The 22666-nt window shown below is 37.9% G+C and overlaps 1 protein-coding gene across 2 annotated transcripts in view; it reads left to right on the top strand.

Moving 5' to 3' along the window:
- The window catches only part of LOC114406588 (beta-amyrin synthase-like), a 34168-nt gene that overhangs the window by 5766 nt on the left and 5736 nt on the right, over positions 1-22666 (top strand). For both annotated transcript variants that reach the window (XM_028369340.1, XM_028369341.1), the window contains exons 4-7: positions 21712-21801; positions 21960-22157; positions 22243-22327; positions 22439-22605. In XM_028369340.1, the coding sequence (XP_028225141.1) occupies positions 21712-21801; positions 21960-22157; positions 22243-22327; positions 22439-22605 (540 nt within the window). The remainder of the gene's footprint in view (positions 1-21711; positions 21802-21959; positions 22158-22242; positions 22328-22438; positions 22606-22666) is intronic.

Genomic DNA, 22666 nt, shown 5'->3' with positions numbered 1-22666 from the left:
CTTGATTCTCTCAATAGAGATATGTCCTAATCTCCGGTGCCACAACATAGAGGATTCTTCATTCACAATACACCGTTTTAACCCAACAGAAACGTGCATAGAAGTAGCGTCGTTTTTCAATTCAATCGAATAAAGACCATCAACCAATTGACCACAACCAATAATTTCAGATTTATTTAGTAAATTAAAACCAAAGTCTGTAAAATTAAAATAAAATCCCAAAGGTGCAAGTTTAGAAACAGAAATTAAGTTTTTATAGAAACTAGGAACATAAAAAACTTTCTCCAAATGTAATTTAAAGCCACTACTTAAAACTAAGATGCACGTTCCAATGGCCTCTACATGCGAGCTCTTCCTACTCCCTGAGTAGATGCACTGCTCACTTCCCACTGGCTTCCTTAGGCTTTCCATACCCTACAAGGTATTAGAAACATGGATTGTAGAACCAGAGTCAATCCACCATGTATTATGATTCACATTAATCATATTAGATTCATAACAAACGAAAGTAAATGGTGTACCTTTCTTCTCAAACCAACTTTTAAATTTGGGGCAGTCCTTGTTCATGTGTCCTTTCTTTTTATAGAAGAAACACTTTGACTCCTTTTTAATTGTTAGTTGAGTCGGAATCCTTCCTTTATTGGTGCCTACAGACTTCTTCCTATCCTTTCCAGAAGTAGAAGTAGCCAAATTTACCTTCTCACCCTCTTCCATTATCAATCTCTCCTCTTCTTGAACACACATGGTCATCAATTCATTAATAGACCATTTATCCTTATGTGTGTTGTAGGAGATTTTGAAGGGTGTATACTGTTGAGGTAGGGTGCACAAAATGAAATGTACCAGGAAGGATTCAGACGTGGTAACTTCCAGGGTTTTCAACTGAGCCATTATGTCCCTTAAGCGCATGATATGTTCACGCATACCTCTCGTTCCAGTAAGCTTAATGGAAGAGAATTGCATAATGAGTGTGCTAGCAAGCGACTTCTCAGAGGTCGTAAACTGTTCATCAATGGCTTTCAACAGATCTCTGACCTTATCATGCTGGTCAACTGAACCCTGGATACTAGCGGATATGTTGGTTTTTATGAACATAACGGAGAGACGATTAGATCTCTCCCACTTTTCATAAAGATCAACAACATCAGGTTTGCTAGTTTCAGTAATAGTCGATGGCTCATCCTTCCTTATAACATAGTCAATATCCATCCAGCCCAAATGAAGGAGAACTCTTTCCTTCCAAACCTTATAATTATCACCTTCCAAAATGGGAAGGTCACAAGAAATATTCATAGATTGTGAAACTGCAAACAAACACACATGCTCATTAAGAAAATTTGAGACTAAACAAATGTCATGTTTTGCTAATGCAAATCATGTCTCAATATATGAATCTAGTGACACAAAACTTGCATACGGGCTAAAGTCCTACTCAATTAGATTCCTCATGCAACTTTATGATAAAACTATTAAATCATGTTCTTTTCCTTAATTCCTGTGGGTAAATTAAGAAATATAATTTAATATTTTATCTTAATTAATCAAACAAATATAACAAAATTCCTGTGGGTAGATTTCATCACATTACATATGATTAATCACAATTAATATTTCTAATGTGATTATAAATTTAGCATATAATTTTACTCAATTAAAGATGTTGTGGCTATTCTCTAATTTAATAAAATTATATTAATCACTTAACATTCAAAAATAATCCTTGCATAAACATACTTAATAATGCAAATGTGCTCTGATACCAAATGTAAAAATATACATATACTGATCTAAACATGCAAATCAATTTAAATGACATATTCAGATCAAACAGCGGAAATTAAAAATATTACGAGCGTACCTCTAGCCATTGCAAATTGAACGTGAAGCGGCGCACAAACGAACCTGAAAGACAGTTTTGTTCTTCCAGACCTTTACTCACTCTGAATAGATGGTTTAATTTTTTTTAATAGAGAACTGGGTTTGGTGATACAAAACTGAGAGCACCCCATTCTATTTATAGAGTCTGTCCATCATAGAACTCAACTTGTTATCAGAACGTGAGATAGGAAGTTATCAGTACGTGAGATAAAGGATGGGTACGTGATTTGTTACTGAAGGTGGTTGCAAATATATTTGCAAAGATATGGGTTGAAAGTAGATGGAAAATGGACCAGATTCAAAAGTAACTAAATTTTCCAAAATAATAAAATATAAAAAGAACGTGCAACGTGAACGTAACGTACGCTTGCAACAATAAATACTAAATTAAAAATAATTTTATTTGATTTTTTAATCCATAGAAATTAAATACCATATCAAAAAATTTATAATACTCGCATATCTTATTTAACTTACTGAGTTATATTTCTTTATGTGTTCTTGCTAGACTATTTATTCAACATTTTATCTGTACATATCAAATTATTAATGCTTTTATAATTATATTATTTTCATTTAATAGAATAGTTATTAATATAATTAGATAACTATTCATTTAATAATATAATTTTTAAAACATCAACAATTTTATAATATAAAGTAAATCTAGGCACATGGTCTATTTCATGGGAGTTTAGGAGTAAAACTAATTCATATCAATCTATTTAATTGTTCTTTTTATATAATGCAAATCAAATTAATATCACCAAGATTAATCTAGTTAATTTGCTCATGATAAAATAAAAAACAGGAATTATTTTATATGTTTTAAAGAACTTTATCCTGAATCATTATCTTTTTATAATATTGGTTATTTTTTCCCAACAATAACCGAAAATAGTAATCAAAACAATTCAAAAATGTTGATGCTAGATTGACATTAAAAAAATGTTGATATTGCTTTTACTAGTATTTAGTTATATACTTTAATTATTTGATATTACATCTTGATTATTGAATATATGAGGATAAAATAAATATAAGATTAAAATATAATTTTAATCCCTCTATTTTTTACTATCCATAATTTTGATTCCTATATTTTAAAACAAAAACACATTTAGTTTCTCAATTTTAAAAATTCACTAATTTTAGTCCGATAATCTTAATGAAGAGTACTTTTTTTTCCCCAAACTGGTATGGTTAACTCTGTCAGATTTGGAACACTGCTCTAACACATGTCTAGCTATCGGGAAGCAAATAGCAAATCTCACTACTAGAAAATATACTTTCAACATCGGTTATTTAGAACATTCTACATCGGTTCTAAAACTGATGTTGAAAGTGACGATGTTGAATGTATGAATGTTAACATCGGTTTTGGAGAACCGATGTTAACATACATATGACAACATCGATTCTCCAAATACCCGATGTTAAACACAATGAACAACAGCAAAAAAAGTGTAGGCATGATGAACGTTGACATCGGTTTTCTAGTAAAATCGATGTTAATATGTTAGTTTAACATCAGTTTTCTAGAATAACCGATGTTAATGTATGCCCTTAACATCCGTTTTTCTAGAAAACCGATGTCAATGTTGATGATGCTTACACTTATTTGGTGTAGTTCTTTGTGTATAACATCGGTTAATTATAAATAACCGATGTTACTATTCAAATATTCACATCGGTTATTTATAATTAACCGATATTAATGTACAATAGTTGACATCGGTTATCCACAGATAACCGATGTTAAAATACAAACGCTGACATCGGTTATATACAAAAAACCGATGTTAATATACAAACGTTAACATCGGTTTTCTATTATAACCAATGTTGGTTATGATATTAACATCGGTTTTTGTTAATAACCGATGTTGTTTTCAAATATTTTTTTTATATATACGTTCTGTTTTTACAGTAAACCCAAAATTGTACCTTTCAAATGCAATTTCAAGAGGTCCAATTTACAGCAAATAAACATTTTATTCTGCTTTCAAGTAGTTTTAATGATAATAAACATCAAATAATTGATTTATATATTATAAAGAACAATCAACAAATGAATTCAATGTTCGTGTAGAAAATGTAAAAAATGTCAAAAATGTTAAAAAATGTCCCTAAATCCTAGGCCTGATCTCTAACTCGGAGATAAAATTGTGCCCACTGAATCCGCAATGCTTTTAATCTCTCGGGCTCCAATGGTCTAGGGTCGTTAAAATACTGCATGATTAAATAAATCATATTAAGTTAATAATGTAATACAAATTATAAATAAATCGATTTTCTTTGAAATAAACTTACCGCTTCCCAATTATTTCTAAAACTTCCTAAAATGATGGTGGACATCTAGTGCATGACATAGTAGCCGCACTCAGTAGTTCCTTTTTGTCTATTACACTAAATACATAATGAAATTTGGATATTAATTAAACAACTAGTGTACAGACACATAAAGAAATATATATATATAAGTGGAAGTTTTATGTAAATGACGTACCTTGACGACAATCCACCTAGCAGGAGCCTTTGATTTAGGCTGTGGAGCATCATCAAGACCCTTGATAGCACTGTTCCATATGAGTAACAATTAAAAACTGGTGTTGTACGTTGAGGTATTACAATGCAAATGTATTGAAAAGAACACTAACCTATTAATAATCCCCTTAAGGTAGTTTTCTGGCCTGTTATGCAATGAACAAAACCAGACAACTAAGTGTTCCTTGGGCAGGATGACCACCATCTGCCAATGTCCGCTGCAGTGGAACCTAAAATGGGTTAGTACATTAGTAAACATTAATTAAATTTTGTTATTTTGTGACTTACCCATTTAGGTAGGCTCCAAGATACACATTGCGTTGTGAACTCTGCATCCAACTCTTTATGTAACTTTCAGATTCAAACTGCGGTTGCCCAGACCTCTGAATGGACTGAGGCTCGAGGAATCCATAGATATCAGAATTCCCCGCTCGCATACATGTTTCAGTGAGATGCCTGTTTATGTTAAGTCAAAGTTAAATATTTATGAATTGAAAGACATAACTTAGGTAAATAAAAGCCTTTTATATAAAGACTTACAGAATCCACAACTATAACACTGATATGCTGAGACATTGACCACCGTGTGCGATTTCGGAGAGGTCTTCGTGCTTTATGTACAGGGGGAAATCTGGATTAACGACCCCGAACACGGTGGCATCCCATCTAACCTGATAAGGCCTCAAGAAAAGCTCTGGGATGGTCAATGTCATCAGATAAAGCGGATCATCGACCTCCGGATCGGGCTTCGGAGGTGGTTTTGGCGGAGACACAGCTACCTGTTCATGAAACAAAGTTAAATAGCCTAATTTGAAAAGAAGAAACATATAGTAAGGACAATAAGTACCTGCTGTGATAAAGACTTGACTAGATGTGTCGGCCAAGCAAGGAAGGTGTGAAGTGCCTGCCCCACTAAGGAAACCTCATCAGTGGGTACAGGAACTGGAGCATCTGCATCTCTAACCTCCTCCACACTCACCTTTACTTGGCCAAGCAACAAAGGAGTGTTATGAACAACAGTGGATCCCTCATAAACTCTCCCGATGGCAACTAGGCGGGCAGGATCTGCTTCTATGTACAAGTCGCACCTGTCAGAGTCACCGGTCTCAGGATCGTTTCCTGAGGGATCAACATAACTCCCCTTTGTGCTCACTCGAGGACCGGAGGGACCAGGACCAACCAGAGGCTCAGGAAGCACTGCAAGTCCCTGAGATTGCATCTACGACTGAAGGTGGCTGAAGGATGCCATGACCTGCCTCGTCACTTTCTCTGTGATGGACTCCTCTAGCTGGTCCCTGATCTGCTGAGTCAGCTGGTGTAATTCGTCAGGAGGCAGGGACGAAGCGCTGCGGGACGTCTGTGGAGCCGATCCAAAGTATTGCTTGATGGTGACACCAGCTCCAATACCACGGACACGTCCAGGGTGCTCTGGACGTCCAATAGCAGCGGCCAGAACATCCTGACGTCCATGGGGGACAAACGATCCCTGTGTGGCCTGCTCCTCAAATGAATCCTGCACAGAAAACACACAGCGGTACATGGCATTCTCAAAATATTCAAACATAATTGTAATGGTTAGTTGAACATGACTTACAATCTTCTCAGCGATTTCCTTTGCGGCCTCAGTCGTCATCTCCCCTGTCTTCTTCGTGCGGGCCATCTTCCACTTCACGTGGCGTCTGACCGGGGATGGAGGGTCGATGACGCCATCAACGCTTCCTGACTATGCAGCTTCCTACATCTTCTTCTTGGTCTTCTCAGCCAGGAGCTTCTGCTCCAAATAATCATAACCCCCACGAGACAAAACGTGGGGGGCAGTATTCTGCTTCTGGATGGCCTGTGCCTTCATGCGCACATCCTGAAAAAATTAAACAATAATGTTTGAAATGGGTAGAATGAAGTATAACAACATCATGTTTAATATGAAAAACAAATTAAATGGCAAAGGAACATACCTCCCAAGAAGGGTCTCTGCGAGTCTGGCAAAACTGGGACCATTTTTCCTTGCTGATGTCGTATTTGTCACAGACAGTGTCCTCGACACCGTCCTAATCGGCTGCAAGGGCCCATTTCCTCGTGAGGTCTGATTTAAACTGCCTCCATCTCTCCCCCACGGTCTGTAGTAACTTCCTTTTCGTCCTACTGTCAGAAGCCTCTGGGATATCAAATTCCGCCTGACAACATGAAACAAAGTTTATTTGTTACAATAATGAAATTTTTTGGCTATTAATTACACACAATCAAATAAGAAAAGAGAAATACCTGAATATCCTCCCAAATCAGGTCCTTCTAAGCAGTAGGGGCCTCCTTCCAGTTCTCGTAGGTGATGTCCACCTTATCATGTGCCACAATCCCCAAATATATTCTTAATTTCTTCTTGTGGGGACCGTCGACCTTCCCTGTAGCAGGATCAACATGCACCACTGGTCTCTCAACACCAGGTGGTCTAGTGGACAACGATCGTAGGCGTGAGGCTTTGCGTGTCCGCTTCACGGCAGACGTCGAAGCCGATGCGTCTGAAGTAGGAGGAGGAGGAGGAGGAGAAGGAGGAGAAGGAGGAGGAGGAGCAGTGGAGGCAGGTGGAGAACCCATGATCTTTTATACAATAACATACAAAATTTGATTAATGAAAAGAGGATTAGTGATAAGTTTTTTTTGGAAGGCAAAAGTATAAGATTATTAAACAAAACCCCACCACATAAGGAGACAAGACAAATTAACCAAAGGACTCTGAAAGATAGGTAGTTGTGCTTTTTAATTCTGATTTCATCCATGTTTTCTTTGATATTGATTTTCTTAGGACTTCATCCATGTTTTGATAGCATTTGATTTTCTTTTTTGCAGAAAAGAAAGAGGGGAACGAGCAACAATTTGAAGGTTGTACATTCAGGAACTAAAGAATTCAAAATAGCTAGTAATAAGAGGGATTTGTTTTTGGGATTTTCTGAGCACCAAGAGCGGCTACGCAAGAAGCTTGCACTTGAGGAGGGAAGGATATTTGCAGCTAATGAACAACTTTCTTAACTATTTGTCCTTCAGATTTTACTGTTTTTTTTTCTTATATGTAAATATAAATAATATAAGGTTATGCCATAGGGACATGGTCATTTTTACCCCTAACAATCTTAGAAGTAAATATAGACCATGTTTTTACGCCATACCCTTATACCATTTATATTTACATATTAGCAAAAAGAAACAGTAAAATCTTAAGGACAAATAGTTAAGAAACTTGTTCATTAGCTGCAAATATCCTTCCCTCCTCAAGTGCAAACTTCTTGCGTAGCCGCTCTTGGTGCTCAGAAAATCCCAAAAACAAATCCCTCTTATTACTAGCTATTTTGAATTCTTTAGTTCCTGAATATACAACCTTCAAATTGTTGCTCGTTCCCCTCTTTGAGAATGAGGAGGATCTTCATAGGACTTTATCCAGCTGATGTTTGTCGGCAGTTTCATCATCCACCACCCTTTTCTTCTGTGCCTTCTCATGTTCATTGTTGTTAAACCCATATTTATGCCTTCTTCCCTTCATGTCTTGTTTGATCACAACTTTAGTTGAATCTCCCATCTTCAGCATAGTTGAATCTCCTGTCTTATTGTCCAATGCCACATTTTGATGGCCTGTATCTCTTTTGTTCGTATGTTCTACTGCTTCAGCTTCACAATGCATAGAGCAATCAGAATTTTCGAGTCATCACCAAAGGCTTCTGCATCAGCGTTGACACTCTCCACCCTTTTTGGTTTATGCTTCTGTGTTTTCTTCCATGCTTCCTCCTTATAATTCTCAGATTTATTGGAGGTCCCACTAGAAGGATCAGCACCAATCCGTGCCTGTTCCTCCTCTACCAGCTCAATATCTTTCCTTTCACCTTTGCTTTTGAAAACTACACTGTAATTTACAAAACAAAAGTTGAAAGGAAAGATATTGACCTGATAGAGGAGGAAGAAACACAGATTGGTGGTGATCGTTCTAGTGCAACCTCGAATAAAGCTGAGATTTATAACGAGGAGGCACGGAAGAAAACACAGAAGCATAAACCAAAGAGGGTGGAGAGTGTCAATGCTGATGCAGAAGCCTTTGGTGATCACTCGGAAATTCTGATTGCTTTATGAATTCTAAAGCTGAAGCACTAGAACATACGAAGAAAAGAGATACAGGCCATCAAAGTGTGGCATTGGACAATGAGACAAGAGTTTCAACTATGCTGAAGATGGGAGATTTAGCTAAAGTTGTGATAAAACAAGACATGAAGGGAAGAAAGCATAAATATGGGTTTAACAACAATGAACGTGAGAAGCCAGAGAAGAAAAAGGTGGTGGATGATGAAACTGGTGACAAACATGAGTTGGATGAAGTCCTAAGGAGGCAAATTGAAACAAAAAACCGATGCCTCAATAAGAGAAAAATGTAGTTGTCACTTACTAGGTTTGGTGACCTCTGTCTCTGCAGAAAATTACATTAGCCGATGTTAATCAATTCTCCTTCATCATGATCATTTCGATTTGCATGAACGTCGTCAGCTTCTTCTTCTCCGACAATGTTACCAGTGATTTGAGCGGTCAAAGGACTAACATAGGTGTCCATGTATGAATCATCATCTTCTACATTAACACCAACTGTTTTGCCCTGCAGAACCACGCACCACCTTTCATCACAAGGGTCTTGCACGTAAAATACTTGTCTAGCTTGTTCTGCCATGATGAAAGGGTCATTGTGGTAACCAAGTTTCTTTAGATCTACCAGGGTAAATCCTATATCATCGGTACGCACACCGGTGTTGCTGTCAACCCATTTACATTTGAAAACACATACTGTAAATTTCACATAATTAAGCTCCCAAATTTCATCAATGAACCCAAAGTAAGGGATGGAAGCTACACAGGGATTGGCGTCATTGACACTTGCAAAGTGTTGAGATTCAGCCCTTAGGGTGACCCCGCTGTTCTGCATTGTACTTTTTTCATCTTGTGCTTTTGTGTAAAATGAATACCTGTTTATGTTGTATCCTTGCCAGGTTATAACATTTCTTTTAGGCCCATCTGCTAGTTTTCTTAATGTTTCTGAAGCATTCTCATATGCAAAGATTGTATCTTTAAACCAATCACAGAAAGTTTTGTTATGCTTTTTCAACACCCAATTCTTTGACATTTTCGGATTATTCTGTTTGACTAAAGCTTCATGCTTAACTATTTATGGCAAAACTTCATTACTGTTGTTCAAGACATACAAGTGAACTTGTAACAAATCTTCTACACTTGGAGTGATCACCTGCAGTCCTCTTGAACCCTTACCACCCACTCTGTCATCATGCCGACACTCAGGAAGCCCAACAGCTTTAGCCTTCTCTAAGTATTCTGAACAAAATTCAATGGCTTCTTCTGCAATGTACCTCTCAACAATAGATGCTTCCGGACGATATAGATTCTTTGTATACCCTTTTAAGATCTTCATGTATCGCTCAACCGGGTACATCCACCGTAGATAAACAGGACCACAACATTTGATTTCTCTGACCAGATGCACAATCAAGTGAATCATGATGTCAAAGAAAGCAGGGGGAAAATACATCTCCAACTGGCACAGTATAATTGCGGCCTCATTTTCCAACTCATCAAACATTACTGGATCAATCACTTTGCTACATATAGCATGGAAGAAAAAGCACATGCGAGTTATGGTGAACCTGACTTTGTTTGGCAAGATGTCTCGTATAGCCACGGCTAACAATTGTTGCATGAGCACGTGACAATCGTGAGACTTTAACCCTACAAGCTTAAGCTCCTTCAACTGCACAAGGCTCTTAATATTTGAAGAGTATCCTTGTGAAACCATCACTTGACGAAGACACTGACAAAAACTTATCTTCTCCTTCTTGGACAAAGTATGGCAGGCTGGGGGCAAGTAAATTTTCTTCCCATCAGACCTTGGATGCAACTGTGATCTTATACCCATATCAGCTAGATCTTGACGGGTATTCAAGCCATCCTTCGTCTTGCCTTGAATGTTAAAGAGCGTCCCAATCACACTGTCACAAACATTTTTCTCCACATGCATAACATCAATACAATGTCTAACGTCAAGATCACACCAGTACGGAAGATCAAAGAAAATGGACCTCTTCTTCCATATGCAACTCTGACTTTTATCCTTCTTTTGGGTCTTCCCAAATACAGTGTTCAGGTGTTGAACCCGCTGATATACCTGCTCACCAGTCAACGGTATCGGCGCAATATCATGCTCTTGACTTCCATTAAAAGCTTTTCTCAGTCGTCTGTAAGGATGATTGGGTGTTAGAAAGCGGCGATGCCTACTGTAGACTGTTTTTCTCCCATGTTTCAGTTGTATGTAACTTGTATTTTCTTCACAGATGGGGCATGCATGATGACCCTTAACACTGTAACTGCTGAGATTTCCATATGCTGGAAAGTCATTAATGGTACAAAAAAGCATTGCACGCATTTCAAATGTCTCCTTGCGAAACACATCAAACACTACAACCCCCTCATCCCACAACTTTCTCAGATCTTCAACCAAGGGACTTAGATAAACGTCAATGTCATTTCCTGGCTGTCTTGGGCCCGATATCATCATACACAACATCATGTATTTTCGCTTCATGCACAACCAAGGAGGCAAATTGTAAATTACTAGCAGAACTGGCCATGAACTGTGTTGAGTGCTTAAGGTGCCATATGGATTCATTCCATCACTGGCTAGTCCAAGTCTAAGATTTCTTGGCTCATTCCCAAAATCCGGATACAAACCATCAATCTTCTTCCACTGGGAGCAATCAGCCGGATGACGGACCATTCCATCAGAAATCCTTCCATTTGCATGCCATGTAAGGTCTTTTGTGTCGTCCTCGTTAGCAAACAGACGCTTAAACCTTGGAATGATTGGAAGATACCACAAAACCTTCGCTGGGGGGCCCTTGTTGGAGTTTTCATCAGAATTGCTTTCCTCTTCATCCTTCACTTTGTACCGTGAAGTCCCACAGACAGGGCATTTGGACATTTCTTGGAATTCATGCCTATAGAGCATGCAATCATAGGGGCAAGCATGAATCTTCTAATACTCCATACCCATCAGACACAATATCTTTTTCGCCTTATAGTAACTTTTAGGCAATGTGTTGTCCTCTGGAAGCAGATTGTGCACTACCTGAAGCAGTGAGGTGAAACTTTTGTCACTCCACCCATACCTGGCCTTCACATTAACCAGACTTAACACAGTAGACAACAGGGTTAAGGAATTCTTGTAGCCTGCATACAAAGGCTTCTTAGAATCACTCTGCAATCCTTCATACACAGGGGCGTGTGCTTGCTGGAAAGACTCCTGTCCAAGGTCACGAATCATGTCCTCTAACTGATCTCCCATTTCTACATCAAACGGTTCAGATTGGGACCCACTCTGCATGTCTGTCACTTCACCATGCCATATCCACGTTGTGTAATTCTTCTTAATCCCATCACACAATAGATGGTCCCGTATGTCATCGAGTAATTGTCGTCTTCCATTCAAACAGTTGATGCAAGGACAATAATATTTTCCTTCTTCATTCGGTCGACCTCTTTCTGAAGCAAATTGCAAGAACTGTTCGACGCCATCCTCATATTCTGGGCTCATGCGACTTTCATTCATCCAACTTCGATCCATCTACGCAATTCCAAGCATGAAAATCTCACTTTTTTATTTATAGGTGTGGGCCTATCCCATTTAGGAAAACTGTCTTTTATGTTAGCTTCAATCGTCAAGGTTACCATTATTTACAAAAATTTGACTAAATTTCGGCAGCATTTCGCATTGGTCTCTAAGTACACGACACGACATCGGTCAAATGAATTTCCCGATAATCAAGTAAGCACTCGGAGAACAACTTGAAATGCAGTGAACCGAAATTTAATCAAACTAATGAAAATAATAATAACCTTCACGAATGAATGTAACATAAAAAATACCAGTCTCCCCAAACTGTCCAAACGGACAATTCAAGACTAAATACAATGGCTAATGCAAACTGTCCGCAAGAGTCATTGCATTCAGTCTCAAACGGGAATCTAAGGTTCACTCACCATGAACAACAATTGTTTATATAGCAAATTACACTGATCACATACAAGAACATACAAAAGGTCAAATTCAATTACAGACAAATATAGACATCAGCAGTTGTTTATGTAACTAATTTCAAATGTTGGGTTTGAAGGGTGCTTATGGTTTAATATTGTAGTTGGGTATATGTGTGTGTGTGTGCGTATCATGAGGATCTGTGTGTATCATGAGGGTTGAGACAAGGAGACCCTTTGGCTCCATTACTCTTTCACTTAGTGGCTGAAGGACTGACAGGGCTAATGAGGGTCTGTGTGTGTGTGTGTGTGTGTGTGTGTGTTTCTGTGTGTGTGTGTGTATGGCTGTGTGTGTGTGTGTGTGTGTGTTTCTGTGTGTGTGTGTGTGTTTCTGTGTGTGTATGGCTGTGTGTGTGTGTGTGTGTGTGTGTGTTTGTTTCTGTGTGTGTGTGTTTCTGTGTGTGTGTGTGTGTGTGTTGAAGAACCTGCCCCAAGACACAGCAGACACTTGTGCATACAGGATGCTGCTGCTGCTGCAGAAAGGCTTTGCCCAGCCCTACAACTATTGGTCTAGTAATTTATCAACAACATTTTTTGATTAGGGTAGCAACTTTAGTTAAGAGTCCTAAATTCTAAATATGGGGATTGGTCAGAATTCCAGCTTGGCTCTAACAAGAGGGGTCATTCCCATTGGTCGAGGGATATTAGAAAGCTATATCATCAGTCGGATCCTAATATTTTCAATCAGCATTTGACCTGGAAGGTTGGGAGTGGGGAAAGAATCAAATTTTGGACAGATAAGTGGCTAGGGACAGACTACACTCTTGAGCAGAAATATAATCAACTTTTTCAGATTAGTAGACAGCAAAGTTCCCTCATCTCTAGCATGGGTAACTTTAATAATAATAGCTGGGAGTGGGATCTCAGGTGGTGGAGGAATCTATTTGATCATGAAAATGATATAGTTGTGCAGTTTATGGAGGAAATAAGCTCCATTCCTATCCAGAGGAATAGTAAGGATTCTATGGTGTGGCTAGCTGAACCCCACGGGCATTACACTACTAAATCAGCTTACAAGTTCTACACTAAACCCAGTACATCAAACTCAGATGGGAAGATATATAGCATAATCTGGAAGTTGAAAATTCCCCCTCGGGTAGCAGTTTTCTGTTGGAGACTCCTTAAAAATAGACTACCTACCAAGGACAATCTCCTAAGAAGAAACATTACTATCCAGGATCAAAACTGCCCTTTGTGTGGTAATGCACAGGAGGATGTGGGCCACCTATTCTTCAACTGTAATCTGACAAAAGGTTTGTGGTGGGAATCCATGAGATGGATCCGGGTAGTAGGCCCCCTTCCAAGTCACCCAAAGTGCCACTTTACTCAATTCTGTGAAGGCTTTGGGAACCCTGTATATCAGGACATAAGGGGTGGATGGTGGAGTGCCTTGACTAGTTCTATCTGGCACCATAGAAACAACCTTATTTTCCAAGGAAGACCTTTTGATCCATATAAAGTTATGGATCATGCTATATACCTAGTTTGGTCCTGGTTCAAGGCTAAAGATAAAGATTTCAATATTAGCTTAAATCATTGGTCTTCAAATATTTCGAATTCCTTTGGATATTCTGCTGGGCTTTCTTAATTCTGTTGTATTAGGGTGGGTTATTGGTTGGAGGGCAGCACTCTGGTGCTTTGTAACTTTTATTTATGGTACCACTGGTACTAGTTTACCTATTAATAATATATATATTTTGCCTTCCAAAAAAAAATTAGATTGGCACCTGATTTGTAGGACCTATGCTTCTGCTAGTCTGCTGGTTTCTACCTTGTATATTTAGTACCTCTGGTACTCACAATTATTAATACAAATTATAATTTTGCTGATAAAAAAAAAGATAATACAGGAGAGAGAGAAGGGCAATGGCAGTTACAACATATATATAGAGAAGGGCAGCAGATAAAATTACAAAAACATTCAACACTAACAATGAACAAGTTATGAGAGTTTAAATCACAGTAAATACTTCAAAGATATCAGTCCAATGAAACAAAGGTCATGTAGACAAGCATAGCATAAGTTACAAATATACCAGTAATGCATACAAAAACAATTTCAAATTAGTTTTTGAATCAAAGATATAAATACCTGACTTTGAGGCTTCAAAGATATAATCAAAGCGCTTCCGCAGCAACGCCAATTAGCAGTAGTAAATGATAGCCCTAAAAAAAACCATACAGAAATTAGCCACAGTGTATTTAAAGCCTTTTATCAACAATATGACTCTCACTTCATGGTGATAAATTGACTCTCAAAAGACATTATACTGAGAGTGTATTTAAAACCTTTTTCAGTCATTCTATCAAACAGCTCATTGACCATTTTTTAAGAATACATATCATATGAATCTAAATGACAGACCTCTATCCCAAGTGGAAGTCACTCTTAAGAAATCTCTTCAAGTTCAATTATGGGAGGCAGCTTATGCATATGAATCTATGTTGAGACAAAAGGCTAGAATTAAGTGGCTAAAAGAAGGGGACAGCAACTCTACTTATTTTCACAGATTGATCAATCATAGAAGAAGAAAAAATGCTATTCCAGGTATTTTCATGGATGGTGTGTAGATTCAAGATAAATTACTCTAAAAGCCACTTTGGTTGTTTGGGTAAATCAACAAGTTGGTGCAGGGAAGCTGCCCAATTCCTTAATTGCAGTACTTTGGAATTTCCTTTTACTTATCTTGGAATTCCAGTTGGGGTGTCCTCTAAGAGCTGGATTGTGTGGCAGCCTATTGTAAGGAAGTTTGAAGTCAAACTTGCAAAATGGAAGCAAAGAACTCTATCAATGGGGGGCAGAATCACTCTTATTAATTCTGTCCTCTCAGCCTTACCTATCTACCTTCTATCCTTCTTTAGGATCCCCAAAAAAGTGGTGCAAAAAATTATCTCCATCCAGAGAAATTTTCTGTGGGGAAGTCACCAAGAGGCCAGCAAGATTCCTTGGGTGAAGTGGGACAAAGTTTGTCTTCCTAAGAACAAAGGGGGTCTAGGGATTAAAGACTTATCTTTATTTAATGCGCAGGATAGACCTTTGGGGGATGATTAAAGACTTTTCTTTTGAAGCAGCAGTTGCATCAAATTGATATTTCAGCCCAAGACAGACCCTTAGGGGATGATGAAGTGCAGACCATGAAGTCCATTCAGTAGGAATTGTGGGAGATTTCTTTTGCTCATGAATCAATCTTGAGACAAAAATCAAGGATCAGATGGCTCAGGGAAGGTGATAATAACATGGCCTTTTTCCATAAATCTATAAACTTCAGAAGACACTACAATGCAATTCAAGGTATGTTCATTGAAGGCACATGGGTTCAGAACCCAAAATTGATTAAGGATCAAGCTGTAAGCTTCTTTTCTGCCAGATTCTTGAGGGAGGAGTTGATTGCCCCATTTTCAGATCTTGATCTTAGGGAGGCTGTGTGGAGTTGCAGTGGAGATAAATGTCCTGGGCCGGATGGCTTCAATTTTAACTTCATCAAAGAGTTTTGGGAGATTTTCAAACCAGATTTCAGGAGGTTTGTAGATGAGTTTCATGTCAATGGAAGATTTCCTAAGGGTAGTAATGCATCCTTCTTGGCTTTAATTCCTAAAATCAATCACCCATAGTCTTTTGATGACTATAGGCCCATCTCCCTCATTGGTTGTATGTATAAGATCATTGCTAAATTACTGGCCAATAGGTTAAGAAAATTATTGCTTGGACTCATTGATGAGAGACAAACAACTTTCATATAGGATAGACACATCCTTCATGGAACTTTGATTCTCAATGAAGCAATAGAGGAAGCTAAAAGAAGTAAGAAACCAGCTTTGGTGTTTAAGGTGGACTTTGCAAAGGCTTATGAATCTGTTTCATGGAACTTTCTGGATTATATGATGGTTAGAATGGGGTTATGTCCTATATGGAGGAAATGGATCAATGCTTGCAATCAATCAGCTTCTATATCCATTCTCATAAATGGCAGCCCCTCAAATGAATTTGCCCCCACTAGAGGTTTGAGGCAAGGGGACCCCTTAGCCCTTTTCCTTTTCAATATTGTGGCTGAAGGCTTGACTGGCATGATGAGGACAGCTCTATACAAAGGTCTGTACAACAGTTATTTAGTAGGAAAGCAGAAGGTGCCAGTAAACATTCTGCAATATGCAGATGATACTGTCTTTGGGGGGTCTTGGGATTAAGGATATCTCTAGTTTTAATGCTGCCTTGTTGGGTAGATGGTTATGGGCTTTAGCCTCTACTCAAGATCAGCTGTGGGCTAGAATTCTTATCTCAAAATATGGTGGTTGGGCAGATCTTAACAATGGCAGTGATACACCTTGGCACTCTCATTGGTGGAAGGATATTCGAAAAGTAAGTAAGCAACCTGAATTTAGCCCTATTCATCAGCATCTGGTTTGGAAGGTAGGGGATGGAAGCATAGTCAAATTCTGGAAGGATAAATGGCTTGGGGTTGATTCAAACCTTGAGCAGCAGTTTAATCAACTGTTTCTCATCAGTAAACAGCAGACCAGTTCTATCTCCAATATGGGTATCATGTCTCATGGTCATTGGTGCTGGGATTTAAAATGGAGAAGGAACTTATTTGATCATGAACAGGGTGCAGCTGTGGCTTTTATGGAAATCATTAGTAACGTTCACATTCAACCTCAAATGAAGGACACCTTGAGATGGACAGCTGAACCTTCGGGTTTATACTCAACTAGGTCAGCTTATAGATTGATAATCACTGCTAACAACAATCATCCTCAGGCCAATATATACAAGACAATTTGGAGGCTTAACATCCCTTCAAGAGCTGCGATTTTCGCTTGAGACTTATCAAAAATAGATTACCCACTAGACATAATCTCCTAAGAAGAAATGTCCCCATTCAGGAGCAGCATTTCCCCTTATGTGGATCTCATCAAGAGGAAGCTGGGCATCTATTTTTTCATTGTAAATTGACTAATGGTCTTTGGTGGGAATCAATGAGGTGGAAGCGAGTGGTTGGACCCCTAGCAGCTTCTCCAACAGCTCATTACACTCAATTCTGTGATGGATTTGGTGCTGGGAAGAATCAAAACAGATGGTACAGATGGTGGATTGCTTTAACAAGCTCAATATGGAAGAATAGGAATCTCCTCATATTCCAAGGCAAAAGATTTGAAACACCAAAAGTCATGGAGGATGCTTTATTCCTTTTGTGGTCATGGTTGAAGTCTAGGGACAAAAATTTCTGCACTTCCTTTAACTATTGGTTGTCTAATCTTGGAGACTTCTTTGCCTAAATTAGGTTCTCTTGTATTTGTGGGGGGTTTTGTTGTTCTAATCCTGTAATGGTGGGCGGTTTTAGATGCACTGCATCTATGTAAATCACCAGTAGTACTTCTGGTGCTGTTGTGTCCTATTATGATTGATATATAAATTATCTTTTGCTTTTCAAAAAAAAAAATTTAATGCGGCTTTACTTGGCAAATGGGGGTGGCAGCTGGCTAACAATCAAGACCAGCCTTGGTCTAGAATTTTAATCTTTAAGTATGGTGGGTGGAAGGAGTTGATTTGTGGTGGAAGGAGGAATTTCACTTCCCAATGGTGGCAGGATTTGAAGAGTATCTTCCAACAACATCACAATGAATGCTTAACTGATAATTTAAAATGGAGAGTGGGAAAGGGGTCCAGCATCAATTTCTGGAAGCATAAATGGATGGAGGACAACTGTACTCTCCAAGGAAAATATCCCCAGTTATATTTAATAAGTAAACAGCAGAATTCGTCAATCAATTATATGGGAGATTTTGTGGAGGGTAGGTGGGAATGGAAGTTATCATGGAGAAGGACTTCCAAATACACTTTAATTTCTGGTCAACCAATCTAAAGGATGTTCTTTCTTAGAGGGGATGAGTTTGTATTTTTGTGGGCTATATTCGGTCTCTCCTAATGGGATGCAGACTGTAATTGTCTTGCTTTTTAACTTTTTATCTTCAGTACACCTAGTACTGAATTTCATACATAATATATTGATTTTTGCTGTGCAAAAAAAAAAAGTGTCTTTGTAATCTGTAGTACCACTGGTACTTCTAATTATCAATATAAATTATCTTTGCAGTTCAAAAAAAAATTATTAAACAGAACAATACCATAGGTACTGAAAATAAAAGATACAAGACACAAAAGTGCCACCTTCCAAAAAGAAAAACAAACCCAACAATAACCCAGCACAAGGACCCCAATACATATAATCAGAAATTTAACCAAAGGCCGTCATAAGCACCTTTTGAGGTTCAAAAGGAATGCCATGAAACAGTAAGGAATTCCTAAGCAATCACCAGACCTTTCTATTTCTATTTTTTACACATTTAAAACTCAAACATATAAAATAAAAACTATATAACAAACTAACAAAGATAAAGACAAAAAAAAGGAAATATAAACTCACCTCAGTTGGTGCTGCTGCCCATCATTTCACTCTTACAACAAATAGGAATCATGTACCTGCATGGAAGAAATAATCACACAACACACAATGATCAGAATAAGCAAATGCATATAATTAAGCATGATACAATATCAATATTCATGGAAGTAACAATGACTTGTCAAAAATTTGGATGAAATTCAATATGTAAATCAAAGCTTTGTCCCTGAAACCCTCTGTGTAAATCAAAGCTTTGTCCCTGAGACTGATAAGGTTGCTAGTGAACATACAACAGATTTAACAACTGTGTTGGGAAAGGACAATATTGACTCATGAATATTTTATCCTTTAACTCTAGAGGGTTGGGTAGTGGTGTCAAGTGGTCAGCCATCAGAAAAATGACCTTGACCAACAATCTTGATGTTCTATGTATCCAAGAAACAAAAATCGAAGCCATTGATAGGAGGATATATCAGTATTTATGGGTTGACTGTAATGTTGCCTCGGAATGTGCCCCTTCAATTAATCCCACTCTATTTTTAATAAGCAATCAGCAGGCCTCCTCAATTAATTCTATGGGGAATTTTGTGGAAGAGAGATGGGAATGGAAGCTAACATGGAGAAGGAACTTTTTTGACCATGAAATTGACATGGTAGCTGATTTTATAGCTGACATCGAGTCAGGCAACATCAATCACTCCAGCAGGGATTTCCTTTGTTGGAAGTCTGATCCTAATGGCCTATATTCCACAAAGTCTGCTTACAAAGTGCTGCAGGAGGGTCATGCTAGTGCTATTGAGGACAGGGTTCTTAACATCATGTGGAGTCTGAAAATTCCCCCAAGAGCTAGTGCTTTTTCATGGAGATTATTCAAGAACAGGCTCCCTACTAGGGATAATCTTAGAAGGAGGCAAGTGTCATTGCATACATATAGTTGCCCCTTATGTGACCTTGAAGAAGAATCTGTCAATCATCTTTTTTTCAACTGTTCCAAGACTAGGAGTCTCTGGTGGGAGCCTATGAGATGGGTTAATAGAGTGGGTCCCTTCCCCACTGACCCAAAGAATCATTTTCTGCAATTCTCTCAGTGGAATAGGTCAACCTACACAGTCAAGAGATGGGAATTTGTCTGGATAGCTTTGTCAGTGTCCATTTGGCATCACAGAAATGACATGATTTTCAATAATCATCCTTTTAATCCAGAAAAGGTCATGGATGAGGCTCTATTCCACACCTGGTCCTGGCTCAAGTGTGTGGAGAAGGGTTTCCAATCACATTTTAATTTCTGGTCAACTAATCTGAAGGAGGCTTTTTCTTAAAGGGGTTGGGTTTGCTTTGTAAGTTGTCCTATCTACCGTTTCTCCCTAGTGGGGTTTAGGCTCTTTTTGCCTTATATTCCTATCTTATTTTCAGTACACCTAGTACTAATCTTTATATATAATATATTGATTTTTGACAGCCTCATGTCTCCCTTCCTGAAAACCCACTAAAAACTGTCTAACCCCCCTGCTGTTACTCCATAATTTATTCTGCAATAACTGCTTAAGGCAGTTACATATGGTCCTAAATCACTACACATTCAGTTACGATTAACCCTTTGTGCCTAACTAAGGTTTCGAAACATCACAACAAAGACACACCATTGAACAATGGATTTTCATCATTAACATACAACAGAGACATACCTTCGATGGAAGCGTAGACACGAACTCCACAAACGCGAACTCGACAATGTGGTTGCAGTCACGGAAGCGCAGCCCAGTTTGCGACAAACACGAACTAAGGCAGAAGGAGAAACAACAATAAAGCCCTGGGTTAAAACGACGAACGCCTAATGTTAAAACGACGAACGCCTAATGTTAAAACGAAAGGACGTACCTCAATGGATAAGTGCCAAAGACGATCTCCACAAACACGATCTCCACAATGTGGTTGCAGTCACGGAAGCGCAGGTGACTTTGACACAAGGAGAAAGAAGAAGAACAATAGGGTTCAAGCGCAAGGAGAAAGAAGAAGAATGATAGGGTTCAAGCGCAAGGAGAAAGAAGAAGAACGATAGGGTTCAAGCGCGGGTTGTGCAATTTCAGAAGTTTAATTTATAATGATAACAACATCGGTTTTTAAAACTAACCGATGTTAACATCAACTACGTAACATCGGTTATAATAAAACCGATGTTAACATCAACTCGATAACATCAGTTTTTACAAAACCAATGTTAACAATGACATACTAACATCGGTTTTTCCAAAACCGATGTTAACTACTCCATAGTAACATCGGTTATTAAAATAACCAATGTTACTATGGAGTAGTTAACACCGATGTTAACTAAGTCTACTTATTTACAAAAATGCCACCGCGCTTTCGTTAACATCGGTTTTAGCTATAACCGATGTTAATTGAGCGATGTAGAAAGCTGTTTTTTTAGTAATGTCTTCGTCACCAGGGTCCTTTCTCTTTCTTTTTGTTATCAATGTTTTCCTTCCTCTTTTGTTGACTCCACGTGAAGTTTTGATGTAGTTCCTTTACATCTTGATAAAAAAGAAAACAAGCAAATAAATAATATATATCGACCGGGTTCGTGATTAATCGAATTGAGTTACATCCAGTTCAAATTCAACTTATTTATTTAATGACTTCAAATTTTAAGTAACAAATGTGTTGTTGAAAATTTGATTTGCACTTAAGTTCCTATGAACTCATATATACATTAATCAATATTAGCTTTTATTAATTTGTTCAAAACATATTGCAGGTTTTTTGTATGTACATTACAGGACATCTTGATTCAGTATTCCCCGAAGAGTATAAAAAAGAAATTCTTCGTTACATGTACTATCACCAGGTATACGTATCAATTCACGACATATTACCAATCAAGCATGATTAACTTGTAACATTTTCTTTTTTAAAAGTTGTATTTGCTAAATCATGAAGTTTTAAAAAATTCATTGCAACAATAATGAATAACTAATATTGTCCATTTTACGCTTTCATTTATAGAATGAAGATGGAGGATGGGGACTACACATTGAGGGTCACAGCAACATGTTTTGTACTGCACTAAACTATATATGTATGCGAGTTCTTGGAGAAGGCCCTAATGGAGGTCATGACAATGCTTGTGCTAGAGCAAGAAAATGGATTCATGATCATGGTGGTGTAACACACATACCATCATGGGGAAAAACTTGGCTTTCGGTATTATTCATTTTAATATAAATATAAATACACAAACTAACAAAACTAGTATGTATGTTACTAATTTAATGGCCAACTATTGTAGATTCTTGGGGTATATGATTGGTATGGAAGCAAACCAGTGCCCCCAGAGTTTTGGGTTCTTCCTTCATTTCTTCCTATGCATCCATGTATAGTAAATTTTATTTTATTTTGTCACTCTTTATAGAATGATATATATTTAAATTGTTAAATATGCAATGTTTAATCATTGAATCTCATTTTCACCATAATTATTGTAGCTAAAATCTGGTGTTACTGTCGATTGACATATCTACCTATGTCTTACTTATATGGGAAGAGGTTTGTGGGTCCAATCACACCACTTATCTTACAATTGAGAGAAGAGCTCTTTACTCAACCGTATGAAAAGGTTAATTGGAAGAAAGCACGTAACCAATGTGCAAAGGTGAGAGCCATTCTTTAATCAATCAGAATGTGTACATGTATGTAAATATTTTATCTCTTTA

This window comes from Glycine soja, chromosome 3, assembly GCF_004193775.1.
Source record: "Glycine soja cultivar W05 chromosome 3, ASM419377v2, whole genome shotgun sequence".
In the NCBI taxonomy this organism is placed as follows: Eukaryota; Viridiplantae; Streptophyta; class Magnoliopsida; order Fabales; family Fabaceae; genus Glycine; species Glycine soja.
Note: the sequence above shows the minus strand (reverse complement) of the source record. Positions and strands in the feature narration are given on the sequence as shown.